This window comes from Culex pipiens, chromosome 1 (genome assembly GCF_016801865.2).
Source record: "Culex pipiens pallens isolate TS chromosome 1, TS_CPP_V2, whole genome shotgun sequence".
Classification (NCBI taxonomy): domain Eukaryota; kingdom Metazoa; phylum Arthropoda; class Insecta; order Diptera; family Culicidae; genus Culex; species Culex pipiens.
Window position 1 is genome coordinate 59,318,506 of NC_068937.1, and position 19,094 is coordinate 59,337,599.

Genomic DNA, 19,094 nt, shown 5'->3' on the forward strand with positions numbered 1-19,094 from the left:
TTCCGGAGGGGGACATGATAGTCGAACCGAGACGCTGGTACAGTTCAGTCGCAGGCTTACAAGTAAATGACGGCGTACATGGAGTTATCCACGTTTTTAAGCGAAGATGGCGTTCGAATTGTGAACGCCCGAATTGTCAAAATCGCACAGTAGCACCAACATTAGAAAAAAAAGTATGGCTGTCATGCCATGGCACACTTTTTTCGTAATGTTGGTACCACTGCGTGATTTTGATATTTCGGGCGTTCACCATTCGAACGCCATCTTCGCTTAAAAACCTGGATAAAAGCTGTGAATAAATAAAATTTCAAAATCTTTGCTTACTTCATTCTAATTTAACTTATTTATTCTATTCTGCTTCCCCAGCCGATTTTCGGAGTTTCCGGCGATTTTCCCGGTTCCGAACGCATCTCAACGTTGAGATCGTCTTCTACATCTCAAAATTGAGATCAAGTTGCTCATCTCAACGTTGAGTGGTTTCACTTTTAGCCGGTTTGCGACGTTCATCTCAAAATTGAGATCGACTGGTCAGCGTGTACACGCAATACATGCGCACGTACACGCTTACCAGGGGAACTCAAATTTGAGTGGATCCAAGCAAAACGGCGCAAACCGTAGTCATACAAATTTGACATCGAGTACCCGAACTTAATTTTAACATGGTGAAGCCGATGTCAAATTTGACATGCGCTGGGTACCGGAAAATCCTCCAGGAAAGCAGAAAAACGGTTCCGGGGGACGGATATCGGTTCGGAATGATAGTAGAAAGGAAATTGTCGTTCTGGGCTAGTTTTTTGATGACTTTATTTATATGTTATTTTATCAAATTAGAATTTCATTAAGAGCGAGTTTTTCACCGATGTGAAACAGGTCGTATCGAGGTGCTCCGATTTGGATGAAACTTTCAGGGTTTGTTTGTCTATACATGAGATGAACTCATGCCAAATATGAGCCCTCTACGACAAAGGGAAGTGGGGTAAAACGGGCATTGAAGTTTGAGGTCCAAAACACATGAAAAATCTTAAAATTGCTCGCATTTCCGTAAAACTTCAACAATTCCAACTCTCTTAGATGCATTCGAAAGGTATTTTGAAGCCCTTCAAAATGTGCTATAGACATCCAGGATTGGTTTGACTTTTTCTCATAGCTTTTGCAAATTACTGTTAAAAAAGGATTTTTTTGAAACCTTAATAACTTTTGGCAACAGCCTCCAACACCCATACTCCCATAGGTCAAAAGTTAGGGAATTTCATGGACTATAAGCCTACGGTATTAACTTTTTGGCCAATCGCAGTTTTTTTCATAGTTTTACGATTTTTCTAGAACAAACATTTTACAACGTTAGTTTTTGCCCTGTAGGCCTCCATAGCGGCACTTTTTGGTCTCCATTTTGTCATATTCGGAATCCTCAGAAAATTTTACATTAGATTGAGGTGTTGGAATTTTGAATTTGATTGGAGAAAATGCCATTTAGAATTAATTAAAATATTATTTAGCATTTTGTCGGATTAAGGGTAAAACAAGTTTTCGCCTACTTGATACAGCATTTGACGTTTTGATCATAGGGTAAATAAGATCTATTTCTTTTTTCAAAAATGTTTTATTTAATTATTTTTTAAATCAAAATTAAAACTCCAAAACTTCTAACTTACGTGAAATTGTCCGAGGATTCCGAATATGACAAAATTAAGACCAAAAAGTGCCGTCTTCTTGGCCTACAGGGCAAAAACTAACGTTGTAAAATGTTTGTTCTAGAAAAATCGTAAAACTTTGAGAAAAACTGCGATTGGCCAAAAAGTTAATACCGTAGGCTTATAGTCCATGAAATTCCATAACTTATGACCTATGGGAGTATGAGTGTTGGAGGCTGTTGCCAAAAGTTATTAAGGTTTTAAAAAAATCCATTTTTAACAGTAATTTGCAAAAGCTATGAGAAAAAGTCAAACCAATCCTGGATGTCTATAGCACATTTTGAAGGGCTTCAAAATACCTTTCGAATGCATCTAAGAGAGTTGGAATTGATGAAGTTTTACGGAAATGCGAGCAATTTTAAGATTTTTCATGTGTTTTGGACCTCAAACTTCAATGCCCGTTTTACCCCACTTCCCTTTGTCGTAGAGGGCTCATATTTGACATGAGTTCATCTCATGTATAGACAAACAAACCCTGAAAGTTTCATCCAAATCGGAGCACCTCGATACGACCTCTAGAACAAACCGAGCAGAATCTACAAATACTGCCTCTTAATCATTATCATTTTCAGCATTTAATGCAACGGTTCCAGCGACTACGGGTGGACGAGGACTACCGAGTGACCTTGCCAGCGACCGGATGACGATGCTCTTGTCGAGCGGATCGCCGGGGACAATCTGCCAGTGGTGAAAGACATCGAACGAATCGCTGGAGGGGATGAATGCTTTGATGGTGTAGAGGGGGGAACCGGAGACGAGTGCGTCCTGGGTGACGGGGCACGTCGCCGGGCGAATACGTCTTGCACTTCGACGAAGAGGTACGGTTCCATGAGGCGGGGTGTGGCCATGACAAAGGCTGAGTAGGCGATTCGGCGGGTGATTGGGATGAATTGACCACCTCCGCGATGGAGCGGTTTCTGGGCGATGACGGCGTCGAGAATCCGGAACTTAACGTTTCGGATGTGTTTCCCGCACAGTGGTTTTTCGCGTGTGTCCCACTAGATCCATTGCATGATGAAGTCTTTGACGGCGCCGAGATTTGTCCACTCTGCGCTTGGGCTGGAGTTGCTTCGGAAGAGGATGAGTAGATCATTCTACGGCGGGGAAGGCGTACATTGTTTGTCTCCGCCAGGGTTCTTATAAAGATCGTCCTGACTCAGGCGCCGCCTCAATGGCAAAACTCAGATCGTTGCGGAACTTGGGGGAGCGTGCAATTTCCAGCAGCTCCTCTTCGGCGTCGACATCCGAGATCGAGCCGGATCTACGACGGCGTTCCTCCGAAGGGGCAGTGGACATATTCGAGCCAGTTACATATAGCACCTTGGGAGCCGGCGGCGTGGATAGCGGTTCGAACGCGTTTGTGGAACTGGCCGTGTCGAGGAAAGGCCAACGGGGTGAGGTGGACAGCATCTGGGGAACGGAAGTTCAAGTGCAAATGAGTGTGCAACCTTTGACCACGAACGACCAGCGCCAGACGATGTACTACAAGATGCGAACAAGTCCGTTCCAAAAGTGGTTCCCAGGGTAGGTTCAACAGAAAAGTCGTAACTCTGGTCTCGCGCGCTTTTGGCAATTCTTCCTGCGATCGTTTAACTGACCTGCACATATTTGTATGAATTAGCACAAACTTTTCGCGTAAAGGTTAAATGATCCGAACCTTAAACTGCACCAAAACCTCCGTGGAAATCTTGTCCGGTTCAAGCTCAACCTTGACCACGTCAAACTGGGTGCAGATGTGATATTTTAGCCGCTTTCGCAAATCCTTCGACATCGAGCAGGACAGCCTTTCGGTAAATTTTCCCGATAAACCTGAGCGGACCTTTGTCCAACCCATCGTGGAGTTGGCTCTGGCGATTCCGTGACCGGTTCGGCTTGCTCGACCACCGGAGCAGCTGGTTCCGACGATGGTTCCGCAATCTTCTTGCTCGCCACCTTCTCCCTACGGTCTTTAAGCTAATCGAGGGCTTGCTGGACAAAGATGTTCTCCGGGCAGTCCATTCTGTCGACGACAATCTGATTGTTGAGTTCTTGCTGTTCGCGATCGATGATGCTGTTAATTCTGGCCGAATCGGCAACGAGCTGGTGAGGATGCTTTTGCAGACCTTGGGATCGTACAGCTTAGATATCGGTGGATCGGCGGTATCTTCCGAAGCCAGCGCAAGTGTAATCGAGGTCCTCTCACGGCGCATCAGCTGGAAAGTAACGTACTATCCAATCACGATTCTTATGGAGATCTTCCTGCTACCCAGTCAAATCAACCCGAATTCTGAAACGGAATCTAATTAGAATCGTATACAAATTCCGTTTCAAACGCAACAACCGGTTCGAACACGGAACCGGTTGTTGCGTTTGAAACGGAATTTGTATACGATTCTAATTAGATTCCGTTTCAGAATTCGGATTGAGTTAACTGGGTACTTTTGGTTTTGGAAGACCTCGAAGTTCAATGACGCCCAGAGATATCACGCCTTGTACAAGTTTGGGCGTGATGGCCTTTCTCGTAGCACGCGAGCTGCACTTAGCCGCTGGCCGAGTACATCCGCGCACCTCCGGCTATCGCTGTGAGTTCCATATTGAGCAGATCACGCGTCGTTTGCGCCAGCTCGTACTCGCATTGGTGAACTGCGAGACTCGCCCTGTAGAACGACCCGTCCTGAGTGTCCTCGGGGATCAACTTGACTAACTCGTGCAGTCCTCCCGAATCGCGCAAGCCTCATGCCGCGGCTGCCGCCAATCTACCCACCTTGCTCTAACCTTCGCTGCCGATCACCTCCCATCACTTTAAATTCACCCCAAACAGATGCGGCCTTCGAATCAGGTTCCGGCTGGTGCTGCTGTAACCTTGCCGGTAGAAGTCGCATTGGTTTTGGTGGCGGAAGTTTCGACGGCGTTGGAAAGTGCTCCGTTTTCTTCAGAAATGATTCAATTGCTGTAAAGATACAAGAAATCAACTTCAAATCTCCTGAAGGCCTCAAACTTACATTGCTTGCTACAATTTGCGGGTTCGGCAGCACTAGCAGAGCTGCCGAACCCGCATTTTTTTCGATCCTCTCTTATCGACTCCAGCGTTTGCTGCACTTCCGGATCCAGCGTCTGTTTCAGCCCATCCTTCCTCACCACCTCCTCCTTCTCATCTGCCCAATAAAACTCGAAGCGCACCTCCAGGCAGTTTTGGGCGAACAAACTGGAACCAACCAACGGGAACCGTACTCTAGCATGATAGAGATGCCGTAATAACTGCTACTGTTTGTTAATTTCATCATTATCATTTGCAGCATTTGAACCGAGAATCTTGTTTGGACGACGGAATTGATTACGGGTGGAAGAGGACTATCGAATGACACTTGCCGATATCAATGACGAGTTCGCCGACGAGGTCGCGCGGGGTGTCGGTTCGGGCGATTAGCTGCAGGTTGTCTCGATTATGCGCATGTCCTATGGCGTCAAAGACCTTCGGGTATTGGCCGTAGTAGAACCAGAGCGTGAGGAGGCGAAGGAAGTTTCTTTGGGAGAGGTTGATCGAGCGGTAGAACCTTCCACGGCAAAACGGATGAAATCTTTGATGGTGTAGAGGGGGAACCGGGCACGGGTGCGTCCTGGGTGACGTGGCCACGTCGCCGGACGAGGACGGTGTACACGATGAAGTGGTACGGTTCCAGTAGGCGACTCGCCGGGAGGTTGGGATGATTTGGCCACCTCCGTGGTGGAACGGTTCCTGGGCGATGGATTGATCCAGGATTTGGAACTCGACGTTTAGAATGGGCGCGCGTGCTCCACTGGAAACTTTACACGATGTAGTCTTTGATGGTGCCGAGCAGGACTTTGTTTGGGCTGGTGTTGTCCGGACCGAAGGCCCAGGTAGATTGTGCCGCAATCAGATCTCAGTCGTAGCTGACCTGGAAGAACTCGGCTAGCTTGTTCTTGTTCCAAACAATGCAAACCGATTCGTTCTCAATGTCCTCAAGGCCCTTCTCCAGCGGTACCGCAATCATCGTAATCCTGTTCTTTCTCGAAACGCTTGAACGAACTCGTATCAACGACACTCTCGCAAAAAGCCACCACCGGATCGGCCACTTGATGTCGATCTCGGAGTACATCTTGCGCAGGTCATGCATCACGCAGTCCAGGTAGAGTAGAGTTTACCGGCGCCGAGAATCACGTGCTCACCGGATTCTTCCATCAGAGGCGAGAGTAATGATTTGTTGACCTTGCGAAGGCCGTTCATTATTTTCGGGAGTTCGGCGGCCGGAAGACAAATACGTCCTCGTTCATGTTGACATCGGTGATGGTCGAGGTTTCGACGATGCACAGGTCGATTCCCGGCGTGGACGCGGTTCAACTCGACCTTGTAATGCGCCTTGTAGATCCACAACAGCTCGACCTACAGCGGACTGGAATCTACCTCGTCCACGAGCGAGTAGTTTTCACCCAGCACTCGAACCTCCTGCCCGGCGTGCAACGTCCCGCTCTCCGCCGCGTCTTTAAACAGCCTTAATACTAACGCCCCGCTCCTACTCCGTAAACAGCGTGTCCGTGTACCGCAGGTTCCGCTCGTCCATGTCCTGAAACTGCGTGTGCGTCTGCCGAACAAAAAAGTCCAAAAACGTCGTCTTCCCGTGATGCAAGCACCCATTCAATGCGATGCGATGAACGTCCTGCAGGTTTCTGTTCCCCCTTCGTCTTCACCCCACCCGGATAGCCTCCCGCGGTGTTGTTTTCCTGCTTTAGGCGGACCAAGGATCGCTCAACGTCTTGATAACTGTCTGCCTGAGGTTTTCTCTATGTTTTCGGTGCAACTTTTCCGGAGCGGAGCTTCGAGCAGCTGCTCAGGAGTGCACTTTTGCCACCCACGGAAAAACGGCAGAAACTCGTCGCAGCAAAGATTGTCCATCATCAGCACCATAAACTGTAATCATAAATACAGTTACTTACAAATTCTCTAAGATGTTTTCAAGCTAACCTTCCAAAACATCTTCTCCGTCAAACTTCACGTGCTGTCACCAACGGACCAATCGTCATGATATCCGTCCTGCAGGTTCACTTGACCAGCACGGTCCATAACAACCCATCTGCTCTAGCTCGTCCCAACGTATCAACATACCGGCATTCTGCCGAACCAACGACTTGTTCCTCAAAAGCACGCGGCCTGGAAGTCGACTTCTGGTTACGGTACCCCTCCGGTTCCTATTTCCACTCCGTCTTCACCGCCACCTAGTCCGTCGGTCGTTCAAACACCACCGTCTTGCCGGGTACTCCCCACCAAGGTCGTTAAGTTGACCAACGACGTGGTCCGAAAGTCAGCGGTGCCTTAAACAGTCACTTTCAATCGCTTCCGGCAGTCGTTCAAACGACACCGTCCTACCGGATCCTCCGCACCAAGGTAGTCATGTTTGCAAGCCCGTCCAACTTTCACCAGCGGCCACTCCGAGGGAATGCAGTGCTTGAAAGGGAGATGGTTCCAGCGGGACGTTTATTCGTGGAAATTCCTTCTGCTGGTTCCTTCTGGTTCCTCTCCGATGTTAATCAACACGGCGCGCCATAAATAATGCTGTAAAACTAAAAAATTAGAAGATATTCTGAATAAAATATTTCATTAGTAAACTTACCAAAACACCTACTTTCAATACGCGCTAAGTCCAGAAATGTCACTTTTTTATTTCGGCAAAGTCGCCAATCAAAATGAAGTTCGGTTCAGTGATCTCAAATTTGCCAAACAAAATCAAAACAAACTCATCTCAAATTTGACATCGCTGAACCGAACTTCATTTTGATTGAACGAACTTAAAATTTGAGTTCCCCCAGTAAGCGTGTAGATAACTCTATCGTGCTTAAATTTTGTCAAATAAATTACCAATTCCACCGATGCGTGTACATTCCTTTTTTGCTCGCAGCCTTTTTGACAGAAGTTTTCGAAGTCTCCAAGTGATCGAATCGTGTTCGTCGTGGTCCTTTTTCTGTTTTATTTTGTTTAAACGGGTTAACGATGCACCCAGCCTGTATAATCTGTCTTCGTGCATACATAGAGAGTCAGAACGTGGTGTCGACACACTGTGGCCACATCTTCCACCAGAAGTGCATTGTTAAGTGGTTCAATCGGTAAGTGCTACAAGTTTTTTTTTTCTATTGTATTTTGCAAGCAGGAAAAAACCAAACTGTTCGGCACACTCAACAAACGTCTAATCAAAACAAATTGCTGCCGGTTCTCTCCCGGAAAATATCCGGCAGCAATTTTGTATGGTTTGACGTTTGCGGAGGATGCCGAAAAAGGTAAACAAATCACTTCGTGCATCAGCCAATTACGTTTTACAGCGTGACGTCACGAGCGCACACGCACACACATTTTTACTTATACACACGTGCAAAAAATGTAAACAGTGCAGCCGAACTGTCAAATTTCTAACCTAAAAATCGAGTCGGCGTAAAACCTAATTGTTTATTGAATTTGTTTACGTTTACTACTTGCAGAAACCAAACGTGCCCAGACTGCCAATATCAAGCGTACAGTAAACCACTGAAGCAGGTTCACCTCCGGCCGGTTGAGATCAAACCAAACGACAGTGTCCAGCTTCAAGAAGAAATTGAACGACTAAAAATTCAAAACCGCGTTAAAGACTTCACGATCGCCAAACTGCGCGAGCTACTGCCGAACTACGAGAGGCGTACAGAAGAAGTAAAGTTTGCTTATTTCACATTGTTTTCTTGTCTCACCTTCTTTTACTTGTTTCACTTCACAGTTGACAAAGTTGAACGCAGACTACCAGAAGCTGCGCCGAGAGCTGCACAACGCGACAAGGCAATGTGCCTCATTAGAGCAGCAGCAGCGCGATGCCGAGAGGCGGTGCCGGCGGACTCAAACGGAGCTGGAGCGAATGCAAAAGATGTTAAATCGATTGCCTGTTAAACTGCCGCTAGTTAGCAATGTCTCTACCCCAGGGATCATAACAGCGGGACACCGTAAGCTCGCTCTGAGCCTTCCTCGGCCTCCGTCGGTAAGTCACACGAGAAAAGTTTTAAAATAATCTCTAACTTTGATAACATCACATCTTACAGGCTGACTTCCAGAACATACCGAAAAAGCGGCCCGGCATCAGTGCGCAAGCCATTAAGAGGAAACCACCTCAAAGCTTGCTGTCACAAGTTGCTGAGATTTTTCGCGACCCGGAACTGTATCAGTACATGACGGAACCAGACTTGGACGATACGTTCGAAATGGGCCAGTTCCCGGAGGAAAGACCACGATCGCCGACAAGGCAACAGGCCGGAAAGCAACGTAAGGCTACCGGCGGCGGCGTCCCGCTGCACCGTAGTGCGCACCAGCTGTAACTGGATCTTCTTCCAACTACTTTTTACTTCTTTTTGTTACTTTTTTTTATCATTGTTTTATTTTTTACGGTTTACTTCGGCTGGTTCGATATTTTTGTATTACTGATGAAAATGAGATAAGAACATGGATCAATCGCACAAAATTGTCTTTTTATTTCAATGCTCGAGAAAACCTATTGAAAAAATAAAAAAAAATAGATGATTCCGTTTTACATACCTATATGAACAATTTCAGCACAAAACAGTATTTTTTTGGGTACGGGAAATTCTCATATGTTTGGCAGGTCAAGCACTCGCTCCTAACTCCATCTAATTCCAATTTGCTGATTTAAACAACTTATTCTGTAGAACTGTTGATAGAAACTTGCTTGCTCACTTCCTGTTGAGCTGTTTATCACTGTTGAAAACGCTTTTTATTAGCTGTAATTAAACGTCAACATTAGAGGCGCGCTGGAATTAGATGCTTTTCCCACACTTTTTTCTTGACCCTTCAATGAAATTTTGTAGATATGTTATCCTACGCTTATATGTAAAAGGTATTAATCTTCTCATTGAAAAGTGCCGGCGACAAAATTGGGCGAAAAGTTCACCGCCCGGAGATCGCGAGTTGGCGCGAGCGAATGAACACCGCGAAAAAAGATTCGGGGGTGCATTGGGGTTAAATGAACATTTCGTCATTCGGTTTAATTAAAAAATAATTATTTTTTCGTAAATATCGCTACTTTGATGCGATGTAATTCATTTTTACAGTAAATTAGGCATTGTTACATCAAATTTGACCTTTCAAACGCACTAGAATGGCCAAATTTTAAAACATCAATGTTTGCCAATTTGACCGTTTTACCCCCAATTCCCCTTGTAGAACAAAAGAAAAGTTCATCCGCGGTCTGTCAGCAGCGCGCTGTTTTGTTTGCTGGATCAACATTTGGAAATGTCTAACGTTGAAGGAAATCGCTCAAAAATTTGGAAATTACCGATTTCAAATGTTATGGCCGCAAATGAAAGGTAAGGGTGGCTAATTTTTGATTCAGATCTGTAAAACTAGTTCTGGCGAGGGTTCTGGGCACTGCGGCAATCGATTTTACCGGCGGGTTGCTTCCGGTTGCATTTGATTTGAGGAGAAGGTTTTTCAATCCACCAGGGGCTTATTCGGGGGCAACAGTTTCGGTAATCCGGAACTTCCGGTAAGTTTCATATTTGCAGTGTTTAGCATGAAAAACAAACTTAGACCAATCTTTCAAGTGTGCGCTCTTTTTGAGGAGGGGGCGCAAACCGAAGAAGAGCGCAACTCGGGGGAGCGTTATTTCGGGGTTTGAGCGCAAATCGAAGGAGCGTTATTGCGGGGTTTTGGCGTAAAATGGGATTTTCTTTTTTAATTTTATTTACAATCAAACGAAACATTTATATAAGGGGTCATCCACAAAACACTGATAATGGGCCATCCTCAAATCTGGGTATCCAAGAACTCCCGGATGTCATGGCCTAGATAGCTACCTGATCAACGGAGGTCTATATGGGTGAATTAACCATCGGTATAGCTTCAGATAGCTTTAGTGGACCACGATGGATACCCTTCGCCATGTTGGATTATTATGGGTCCTCCAGGAACTCCCGGGAGTTATGACCTGATGATTTACCTGACTTCCGAGAGTTCCTGGGAAACCCATAACAATCCAGCATGGTGCAAAGTGTCCATCATGGTCCACTGAAGCTTCTTGAAGCGATACCGATGGTTGATATACTCATATAGTTTCGCGTTGATCAGGTAGATCATCAGGTCATCACTTCCTTGAATTCTTGGATGATTGATAACAACGTACCCCAGAGTATCTATCGTTGTTCACTGAAGCTACCTGAAGCCACACCGATGATCAATTCACCCATATAGACAATAGGGTCCTAAAGCCCTGAGTCAATTGTTATGTTCAACGGTAAAAAACAGATTAAAACCCATTTTTGATCATTTTTTTTCATTTAATTGCAAAAAAATAGGACAGAACAACATTTTTTTTGATGAATCAACTAAGGTCCGCTTAGAACGAGCTGTGATTTTTTTTTTAAATTGATTTAAAATCGATTTTAAATCCTTCTCGGTCGTACAAAGTGTCATTGTACTCAGAAAAATAAGCTTTATCGTTGTGAACAATAATATCACAAATGTAAGCTTCACCTTTGGGCCCAATTGAAACATCACTAGCGTGCACAGGGTGGGGCAACATGGGGCAACTGCCCCACGATCATCAGAAATTTGTTCTAAATTTGGTCAGGGGGTGTCCACAAATGACGTATTTTTCAAAACGTCCATATTATTGCCCCACCTTCCTCAAAGAGCTGGGCACGCTAGTGTGAAACATATCAAACGAAATATTTGAAACCAAACCTGCACAACAACAAACAAACAGAAAAATGAGGCGTTAATTTGGATTCAACAAAGTGTTTAATTCCTTTCGTTATTGCAAATCGACTTTTGATTGCATTTTCAGATTTGTATGAAACCTTGTCCATTGATGTTTTTTTATGACCAAAATAGTTATTGTGCACTATTGCCTCATATTCTTCATACAAAATGGTGTCTGTCTATACACAAGTGCTGTGAATGTTTTCGCAAATCTGTATCTTGAGATAAGATTTTCTGAATTTCAACCATTGGCAAAGTTTTAAGTTATGACCAGGTTTGAATTAAAAACTTTTTTTAGTCTTAAAAAGATTATAGTTACAATGGTTAATTCACCCATATAGACCCCCGTTGATTAGGTAGATCATCAGCATGGCTTTCTACCTAAGGTACTCGTGTGCGGTTGTCAAAATCGTTATCTCTGACTCTCTCACTCCACTGCCACTGACATTGTTTATGTTTTGCTTTTCCTGGCACGGTCCATTGTTCGTTTGTTATTGTTTTGGTTTTAGTGGCACAGAGTCATGCACTCACACTAATGCAAAGCAAAATCGTGAGTACCTATGATATACAGCCTTGGATCATCAGGTCATAACTCCCGGGAGTTCCTGGAGGACCCATAATAATCCAACATGGCGAAGGGTATCCATCGTGGTTCACTGAAGCAACCTGAAGCTATACCGATGGTTAATTCACCCATATAGACCTCCATTGATCAGGTAGCTATCTAGGCCATGACATCCGGGAGTTCTTGGATACCCAGATTTGAGGATGGCCCATTATCAGTGTTTTGTGGATGACCCCTTATATAAATGTTTCGTTTGATTGTAAATAAAATTAAAAAAGAAAATCCCATTTTACGCCAAAACCCCGCAATAACGCTCCTTCGATTTGCGCTCAAACCCCGAAATAACGCTCCCCCGAGTTGCGCTCTTCTTCGGTTTGCGCCCCCTCCTCAAAAAGAGCGCACACTTGAAAGATTGGTCTAAGTTTGTTTTTCATGCTAAACACTGCAAATATGAAACTTACCGGAAGTTCCGGATTACCGAAACTGTTGCCCCCGAATAAGCCCCTGGTGGATTGAAAAACCTTCTCCTCAAATCAAATGCAACCGGAAGCAACCCGCCGGTAAAATCGATTGCCGCAGTGCCCAGAACCCTCGCCAGAACTAGTTTTACAGATCTGAATCAAAAATTAGCCACCCTTACCTTTCATTTGCGGCCATAACATTTGAAATCGGTAATTTCCAAATTTTTGAGCGATTTCCTTCAACGTTAGACATTTCCAAATGTTGATCCAGCAAACAAAACAGCGCGCTGCTGACAGACCGCGGATGAACTTTTCTTTTGTTCTACAAGGGGAATTGGGGGTAAAACGGTCAAATTGGCAAACATTGATGTTTTAAAATTTGGCCATTCTAGTGCGTTTGAAAGGTCAAATTTGATGTAACAATGCCTAATTTACTGTAAAAATGAATTACATCGCATCAAAGTAGCGATATTTACGAAAAAATAATTATTTTTTAATAAAACCGAATGACGAAATGATCATTTAACCCCAATGCACCCCCGAATCTTTTTTCGCGGTGTTCATTCGCTCGCGCCAACTCGCGATCTCCGGGCGGTGAACTTTTCGCCCAATTTTGTCGCCGGCACTTTTCAATGAGAAGATTAATAAAACTCTACAAAGAGGTTAGGTATACTAAACAATACAAAACAAAATGCCCCAACATCCCCTTTAGCAGAAAAAAGAGGCACGATATGAAGCACTCCCAGGGACTCCCATGAAAGGGAATAAATTTTAATTTCAGCAGATAGAATGTAATTAATTATGGCGAATTTTCTGCTCACAGCTTCACATCACCACGTCATACCTATACTACAGTCAGAGCAACGGCAAAACTGTTGGTTGAATGGAATGTTGATCCACTTAAACCGTTCCGGTTGAGCTTTAGTCTAACTTTACGTAATATTGTTGTTTGATAGCTCTAAATTGGAACATTGAAACCATTGAGAAAGATCGACCCAAAATGCATTTGATCTGTCATTAAAAAATCCAACTTCTTAAACCTATGAAATTGACCTACTTTGTCAATTTGCTTATCCTGAGTCAGATTAAACATAAGTTATTTACCCTACTTTCACATACAAGCAGAGTAGCTTGGCGCTGTTGGCGTTAATGAGGTGAAAAGTTTAATCAATTTGTGCTGAAAATTGAATTGCACCATTGATTTAACGATATTTCTTCGCGTTTCATTTTCACCCCTCTGAAGATAGCAGAAGAGAAAATTGTGCGCTTCTTTCTCTCTCTCTCTTCATGCTGGCTGGCATCGTGATATGGATGGCGTTGGGAAAACTTTTCCACATTCTTTCGGTGGTGTTTGCATCACCAACCCAAAAGATTGATACTCTCCCCCTTTTGCTGCTTGTCGTCTTCTTTTGGCTTTGAGTGCTTAGAAAATTATTTTAATTTTTTGTCAGCAATCAAGGTAAAACAACTATCGCACTGTTTTTGCCTTCCTCACTGGAATATCTTGTCACAGGCTCAACCGATTTTGGCCGGAATGGTTTTAATCGATCCGTCTTAACGTACCCTAAGTTGCTATTTAAATTCATGCAGTTTTCTCATGTATTTGAAAAGTTATGTTAAAAATACTTCTTCATATTAAATTAAAATTATGGTAAAAAGGGTGTTTTTTTCATGAAACCCTCACATGTTATATATTTTTAGAAAGCATATGAGAAGACCTTTCTTGTGGATTAAGACTTTTCAAGATCTGACTTACCTATCTAAAATTACAAGCAGTTTAAAAAATGGTCTGAATTTACATAACCTCAAATGGTCCCGTCTGGTCGCCACGAAAAAAGCCTTGTAGAGGGATGCCATTTTCCTGAAAGGCGGTGTCTGTATAATCTTGACAAAAAGTCTGTAGGAAGTCTGTTTTTTTTTACTCGTCACTTATTTTTATTAGGATTCACTTATTTTTATTAGGTGCTGCGATCACGTTAGGGGAGATCCATAAACCATGTGGACACTTTAGGGGATTGTAATTACTCTATAAATGAGAGGAAGGCACGTTTTTTTTCTCAGATTGTGATTTGGAATGATTTTTTTCAACAATTCAATTCTGAACACTCGACAGATATCCAAATACATTGTCACAAAAAAACAGATTAATCATAAATTGATCTTGATAATAATTTTAATAATTTAATTGAATGAAATCAACTAGACTTACCTACTTACGATTGTCGACGCAAAATGGGCAATTCTAGAGTTTTTTTATTAGGTCCTATAAACATATGAAAGACAATAGTTTATTAGTCCTTTAAAAAAAAAAACTCTGGAATTCCGTAGTAACAGTTCAATTGGGCAAATCTGCGTTTGTAAACAAGCAGTCTATCCCTCTCTTACTAGACGTGAACTGTCACTTGAGCAAAAGCAGATTCGCCCTATTGAACTGTTACTACGGAATTGTTAACATGGGAAAGAAAGTGGAGGCCTGACATTTATAAAAAAAATGTGTACGTGGTTTATGGATGGCCAATGGGCCAAGGGGGCCATCCATAAACCACGTACTCGCTCTAGATAATCCGAATTTCAAAATTATTTTCAAGAAATTCGAATAAAGCTTTTCTTAATGTAATTTTACTCAAGGTGGCCATTCAAATCCAGTTTTCGAATTCCTGACTTTTCCAGATCCTTAAATAATAGGCATTTCTAGCTCAAATTATTACAAATCAAAACTGTTCATAAAATAGTCAATCGAATTTTCTAGCGAAAATTGCTAAACTAATTGTAACCTTTACACATGGTGTAAGTTATATTATTTAGAAAAAATATATATAAAAATAATAATTATCTTGGAATTCACGAATAAAAGAATGGTCAAATTTTCTTTTTAATATTGCAGATTTATATATTTTACAAGCCCTACCCAACAAACATCGTTCTGCCTTTTTTCGTTAGTTGACGTTTTTAACTTTTTTGCTTATTCAGCCTCCTGTGATCAAAATTTGATTTAACGTAACTTTTCCTATACAATCTGCAGATTTTCCGGAATCGATTCCAGAATGGCAAAAGTGTCAATTAGTTAGCGTAAGAACCTTCCTTGGGCTTATACCACTGTCAGTGGTCAGTGGTCAAAGTGCCGATATGGCAACATTAGAGGCACGCTGGAATTAGATGATGTTCCCCTAGCACGCCATTTGTTTTGCTGGTCGGTTAAAAAATTAAACTCAATCTTACGAGCAATACATGCGCACGTAGAAAACTCTATGCGTTACCTCTTTGAGCCATTCTTCTTGAAAAAAAATTATAATGGTCAGGAACAATAAATTTGGGAAAATATCTCAGATTTGTCTGTTTCTTTTTTAGTTTCTGCAAACAAAATATCACACTGTTTTGAACTTTTTATTTCTCAACGAAATATTTTCAAAACTGCTAAACTTAATCTCCCATCAAAACCCATCCCCATCTTCGTCCCCATCATCGCCGTCCTCCATTTCGCCGCCTCCTCTTTCCGCCCCGAGCGCCGCGCTAACCTGCGACGAATCAAACACGCCCTTTCGGCTCCGCTTGGCCGCATCCTGTCCCGCCGTGCTTCCCCCAAACTGTTCGGCCGTTCGCTTGCGCAACTCTTCCACCCCGTGTTCCGCTTCGGCCCACTCCAGAACCAACCGCCGACCGTACAAGTGAGTGCTCTGGCACATCGTCTCGAAGGCCCGCTTCGCATCCGGTTCGGCCATAAAGTCCACAAAACAAAAGCCCCGGTGACTCTCGTCCGCCCCGGAGACCATCTTTTTCGGCAGCCGAACCGACTTGAGCTCGCCAAAGACCCTGGTGGGAGGGAAAAGAGAAAGTTGAGAGGGGGTTAGTAAAGAGCATTCCAGCTAAAGTTCTTCATAACTCACTTGAACAAATCGCGCAGCTCCTTCACGTTGGCCTGGAACGGTACGTTTCTCACCAAAATCTTCGTTCCGGTTTGTTTTTTCACCTTCGTGGCCTTCCTTCCACCCGCGGCATCCGTGTTCAACGTCCTATCGCTCCTCGAAAGCTCCACCTGACGGCCATCGATCCGAACCGACTGCATGTTCTTCAGCGCCGTGTCGGCCGACTTGCGCAGCTTGAACTGCACGAACCCGTAACCGCGACTCTCGTTCCGTTCGCCGTCCTTCCGGCGAACCACCTGCACCGAGTAGATTGATCCCACGTGCTTGAACATGTCCCGAATGGCATCCTCGCGCGTTTGGAAGCTAAGATTTTTTATAAACAACGTGGTGCCCTCTTCGGGCTCGCGATCGTCTTCCGGTTCTTCCTGCTTTTCCACCGGGGTTTCCTCTTCTCTTTCAAGCGTTTGCGCGTCTGTTTTGGATGATTTTTTGGTCTCCTCAGACTTTGCAGCATTTTTGCGGGATTCCTCGGTTGCGAATGTATTTTCCGGTGCCCACTCCAGGTAAAGGGGTAACGATTTGAATCGCGTGTAGGCTAACTTCTTGAATGCCTTTTTGGCTTCGCTCGGGTCCAGGAACTCGATGATGGCTGAGAAATAAAAAAAAAAAATTGTACTTTGTCTAATAAATTTCTTGTAAATTAATATGCAAATCATTTCTTTTAATTGATTTTTGCCTTCCTCACCTTACTGAGGCTATAAAATCACTCGAAAAACGAAATTCTTAATTTGACCTCCTTGACCCACCTTCATGTATACATATCTACTCAGAATCAAATTCAGAGCAAATGTCTGTGTGTGTGGTGGGATGCTGATCAAAAAAATTTGCACTGGATTATCTCGGAACTGGCTGAACCGATTTTGACCGTGTTGGTCTCATTTGATCCGTCTTGGGGTCCCATAAGTCGCTATTGAAAATTATAAAGTTTGGTTAAGTACCGTCATCAGGGGTGACATTGGGTCTGGGGGGTGAGATTGGGTCATACAAAAATGCTGAAATTTGTATGACCCAATCTCACCCCCCAGACCCAATGTCACCCCTGATGACGGTACTTCAAAAGTTAGGCTAAAAAACCGATTTTAACAAAAGTCCGGAAGATTGTAAAAAGGGTGGTTTTTGTTAGAAACCCCGTAATGTTATACATTTTTAGAAAGGTATTCAAAAGACCTCTTCGACGAGTTTAAAAGATTGAAGATCTGACGACCCTACCAAAAGTTATAAGCACATAAGTGTTATTTTTTAACTTTTTTGAGGGCGGATCCCAAATATTTCGATGAAAACGTTGTCCGGATCTACCATGCGACTTGTCGTTGGATAGGTAATCAAAAGACCTTTCTAATGAGTTTAATAGATTGCAGATCTGACAAACCTATCAAAAGTTAAAAGCACATACCGTAAACCGGGGTGACTTTGATAGGATTTCAATTTGTTTTTGGAATATTTTCCAACAGGTAAGGTTTTTCTGAAGCTTATTATTTTTAAAACGTGTACTGGGGTAGGCCACACAAAGTCCATGCACTTTTATGGAAAAAAAGTTTTTTCAATAGTGTTTAAAAAAATAGTTACGTTAAAAAATCATAGTTTAAATTCCGGGGTGACTTTGATAGTAATAGTTTTTCTTGTTAAAATCATATTTAAGATGATCAAACTTTATTTGTACGTTAAATGTGCCATCACTAAAGTAGCTGATACAGTTTTTAAGATAAAAAAAAAAATCAATGTTTATATTTAGTTAACTAAGTTTATAAGCTTTTAAACAAAATACATATGAATTTAAGGAAAAATTGTTAAAAGGTCGGAATTTTGCCTGAAATTCGTTAAAACTAGTTTTGATTATAAAATTATCGATTCATATGGCATTTTATACTGAAATCGAAGCTAGAATCGATAGTTTTCACATTTTATATAAAGTTTGTTCTACTGAAAATGCCTATAAATTGGGAGATTGTTTTGAATTATGTTTCCAAAACACATAATATCAATTATTTACAAATTTATTTTACCTTCGGGACCATCCATAAACCACGTGGACACTTTAGGGGGGGGGGGGGTAAGCGATTGTCCACGCTCCATACAAAAAAGATTTTTCTTGTATGGACAATTGTCCACGAAGGGGGGGGGATTCCAAAAAAAGTGTCCACGTGGTTTATGGATGGTCCCTTCTCCTAGTAGAAAATTGTCCAAAGAATCCGAAAATGCATTCCATTTTTTTATTCAAAATCAGGTTCATTGAGAAAATCATGACACTTTGAGAATATTAAAATGATGCTATTTATCGACATTTTCTTAATTCTAGTTAACTAACTTTCTAAACTTTTCAAAATTTTATGAAAAGTTCTTTTTGAGGTACTTCGAACACTTCTCTACCACGGTCAGTAATCAGTATGATTCTAAACAATTCCGTACGTATTTTAATTGTATTTTTCATTTTGCGGAAAAACCTATCAAAGTCACCCCGGCTATCAAAGTCACCCCGTTTTACGGTAAGTGCCCTGAATTATGAAGATCTGACTACCCAATCTGATGGTATGAATAATGAATCAAGTTAACCCCTTCCCGCCCAGAGCAAAATCGAGATTTTTTACGGTTTTCCTTGCCATTTTCTACAGAATTGACCAAATTGGATGGAATTTGAATTGGAGGCAGTAAACATCTTAAATAACACTGTGCAGGAAGAATGAGATCATTTCATTCATTAGTTTTCGAGAAATTTCAATTTGAAGTGAAAAATTA

The 19,094-nt window shown here is 42.8% G+C and overlaps 2 protein-coding genes and 1 long non-coding RNA gene across 3 annotated transcripts in view; 1 reads left to right on the plus strand and 2 right to left on the minus strand.

Moving 5' to 3' along the window:
* Positions 1 to 843: 843 nt before the first annotated feature.
* On the minus strand, positions 844 to 7,461 carry LOC120420413 (uncharacterized). Its single transcript, XR_008211734.1, has 4 exons — positions 7,298 to 7,461; positions 6,652 to 7,239; positions 3,349 to 6,597; positions 844 to 3,289 (listed from the first exon to the last, which is right to left on the minus strand). It is a non-coding gene; the product is annotated as an uncharacterized LOC120420413 (long non-coding RNA).
* A 106-nt stretch (positions 7,462 to 7,567) lies between these two features.
* On the plus strand, positions 7,568 to 9,168 carry LOC120420411 (E3 ubiquitin-protein ligase TRAIP-like). Its single transcript, XM_039583430.2, has 4 exons — positions 7,568 to 7,787; positions 8,157 to 8,361; positions 8,426 to 8,680; positions 8,742 to 9,168. Exons 1-4 carry the CDS (start codon positions 7,675 to 7,677, stop codon positions 9,012 to 9,014), a joined length of 846 nt encoding a protein of 281 aa, XP_039439364.1. The 5' UTR covers positions 7,568 to 7,674; the 3' UTR covers positions 9,015 to 9,168.
* Positions 9,169 to 15,808: 6,640 nt separating this feature from the next.
* The window catches only part of LOC120425020 (probable RNA-binding protein 19), a 28,500-nt gene continuing 25,214 nt past the window's right edge, over positions 15,809 to 19,094 (minus strand). The window contains exons 3-4 of the mRNA XM_052708626.1: positions 16,323 to 16,950; positions 15,809 to 16,248 (exon numbers count right to left, since the gene is read on the minus strand). Of these exons, the coding sequence (XP_052564586.1) occupies positions 15,870 to 16,248; positions 16,323 to 16,950 (1,007 nt within the window). The 3' untranslated portion in view covers positions 15,809 to 15,869. The remainder of the gene's footprint in view (positions 16,249 to 16,322; positions 16,951 to 19,094) is intronic.

Coding starts and splice junctions, on each gene's coding strand:
- LOC120420411 (XM_039583430.2), top strand. CDS start 7,675: ATGCACCCAGCCTGTATAATCTGTCTTCGTGCATACATAGAGAGTCAG. Junction 7,788..8,156: donor ATTGTTAAGTGGTTCAATCG/GTAAGTGCTACA, acceptor TACTACTTGCAG/AAACCAAACGTGCCCAGACT. Junction 8,681..8,741: donor GCCTTCCTCGGCCTCCGTCG/GTAAGTCACACG, acceptor CACATCTTACAG/GCTGACTTCCAGAACATACC.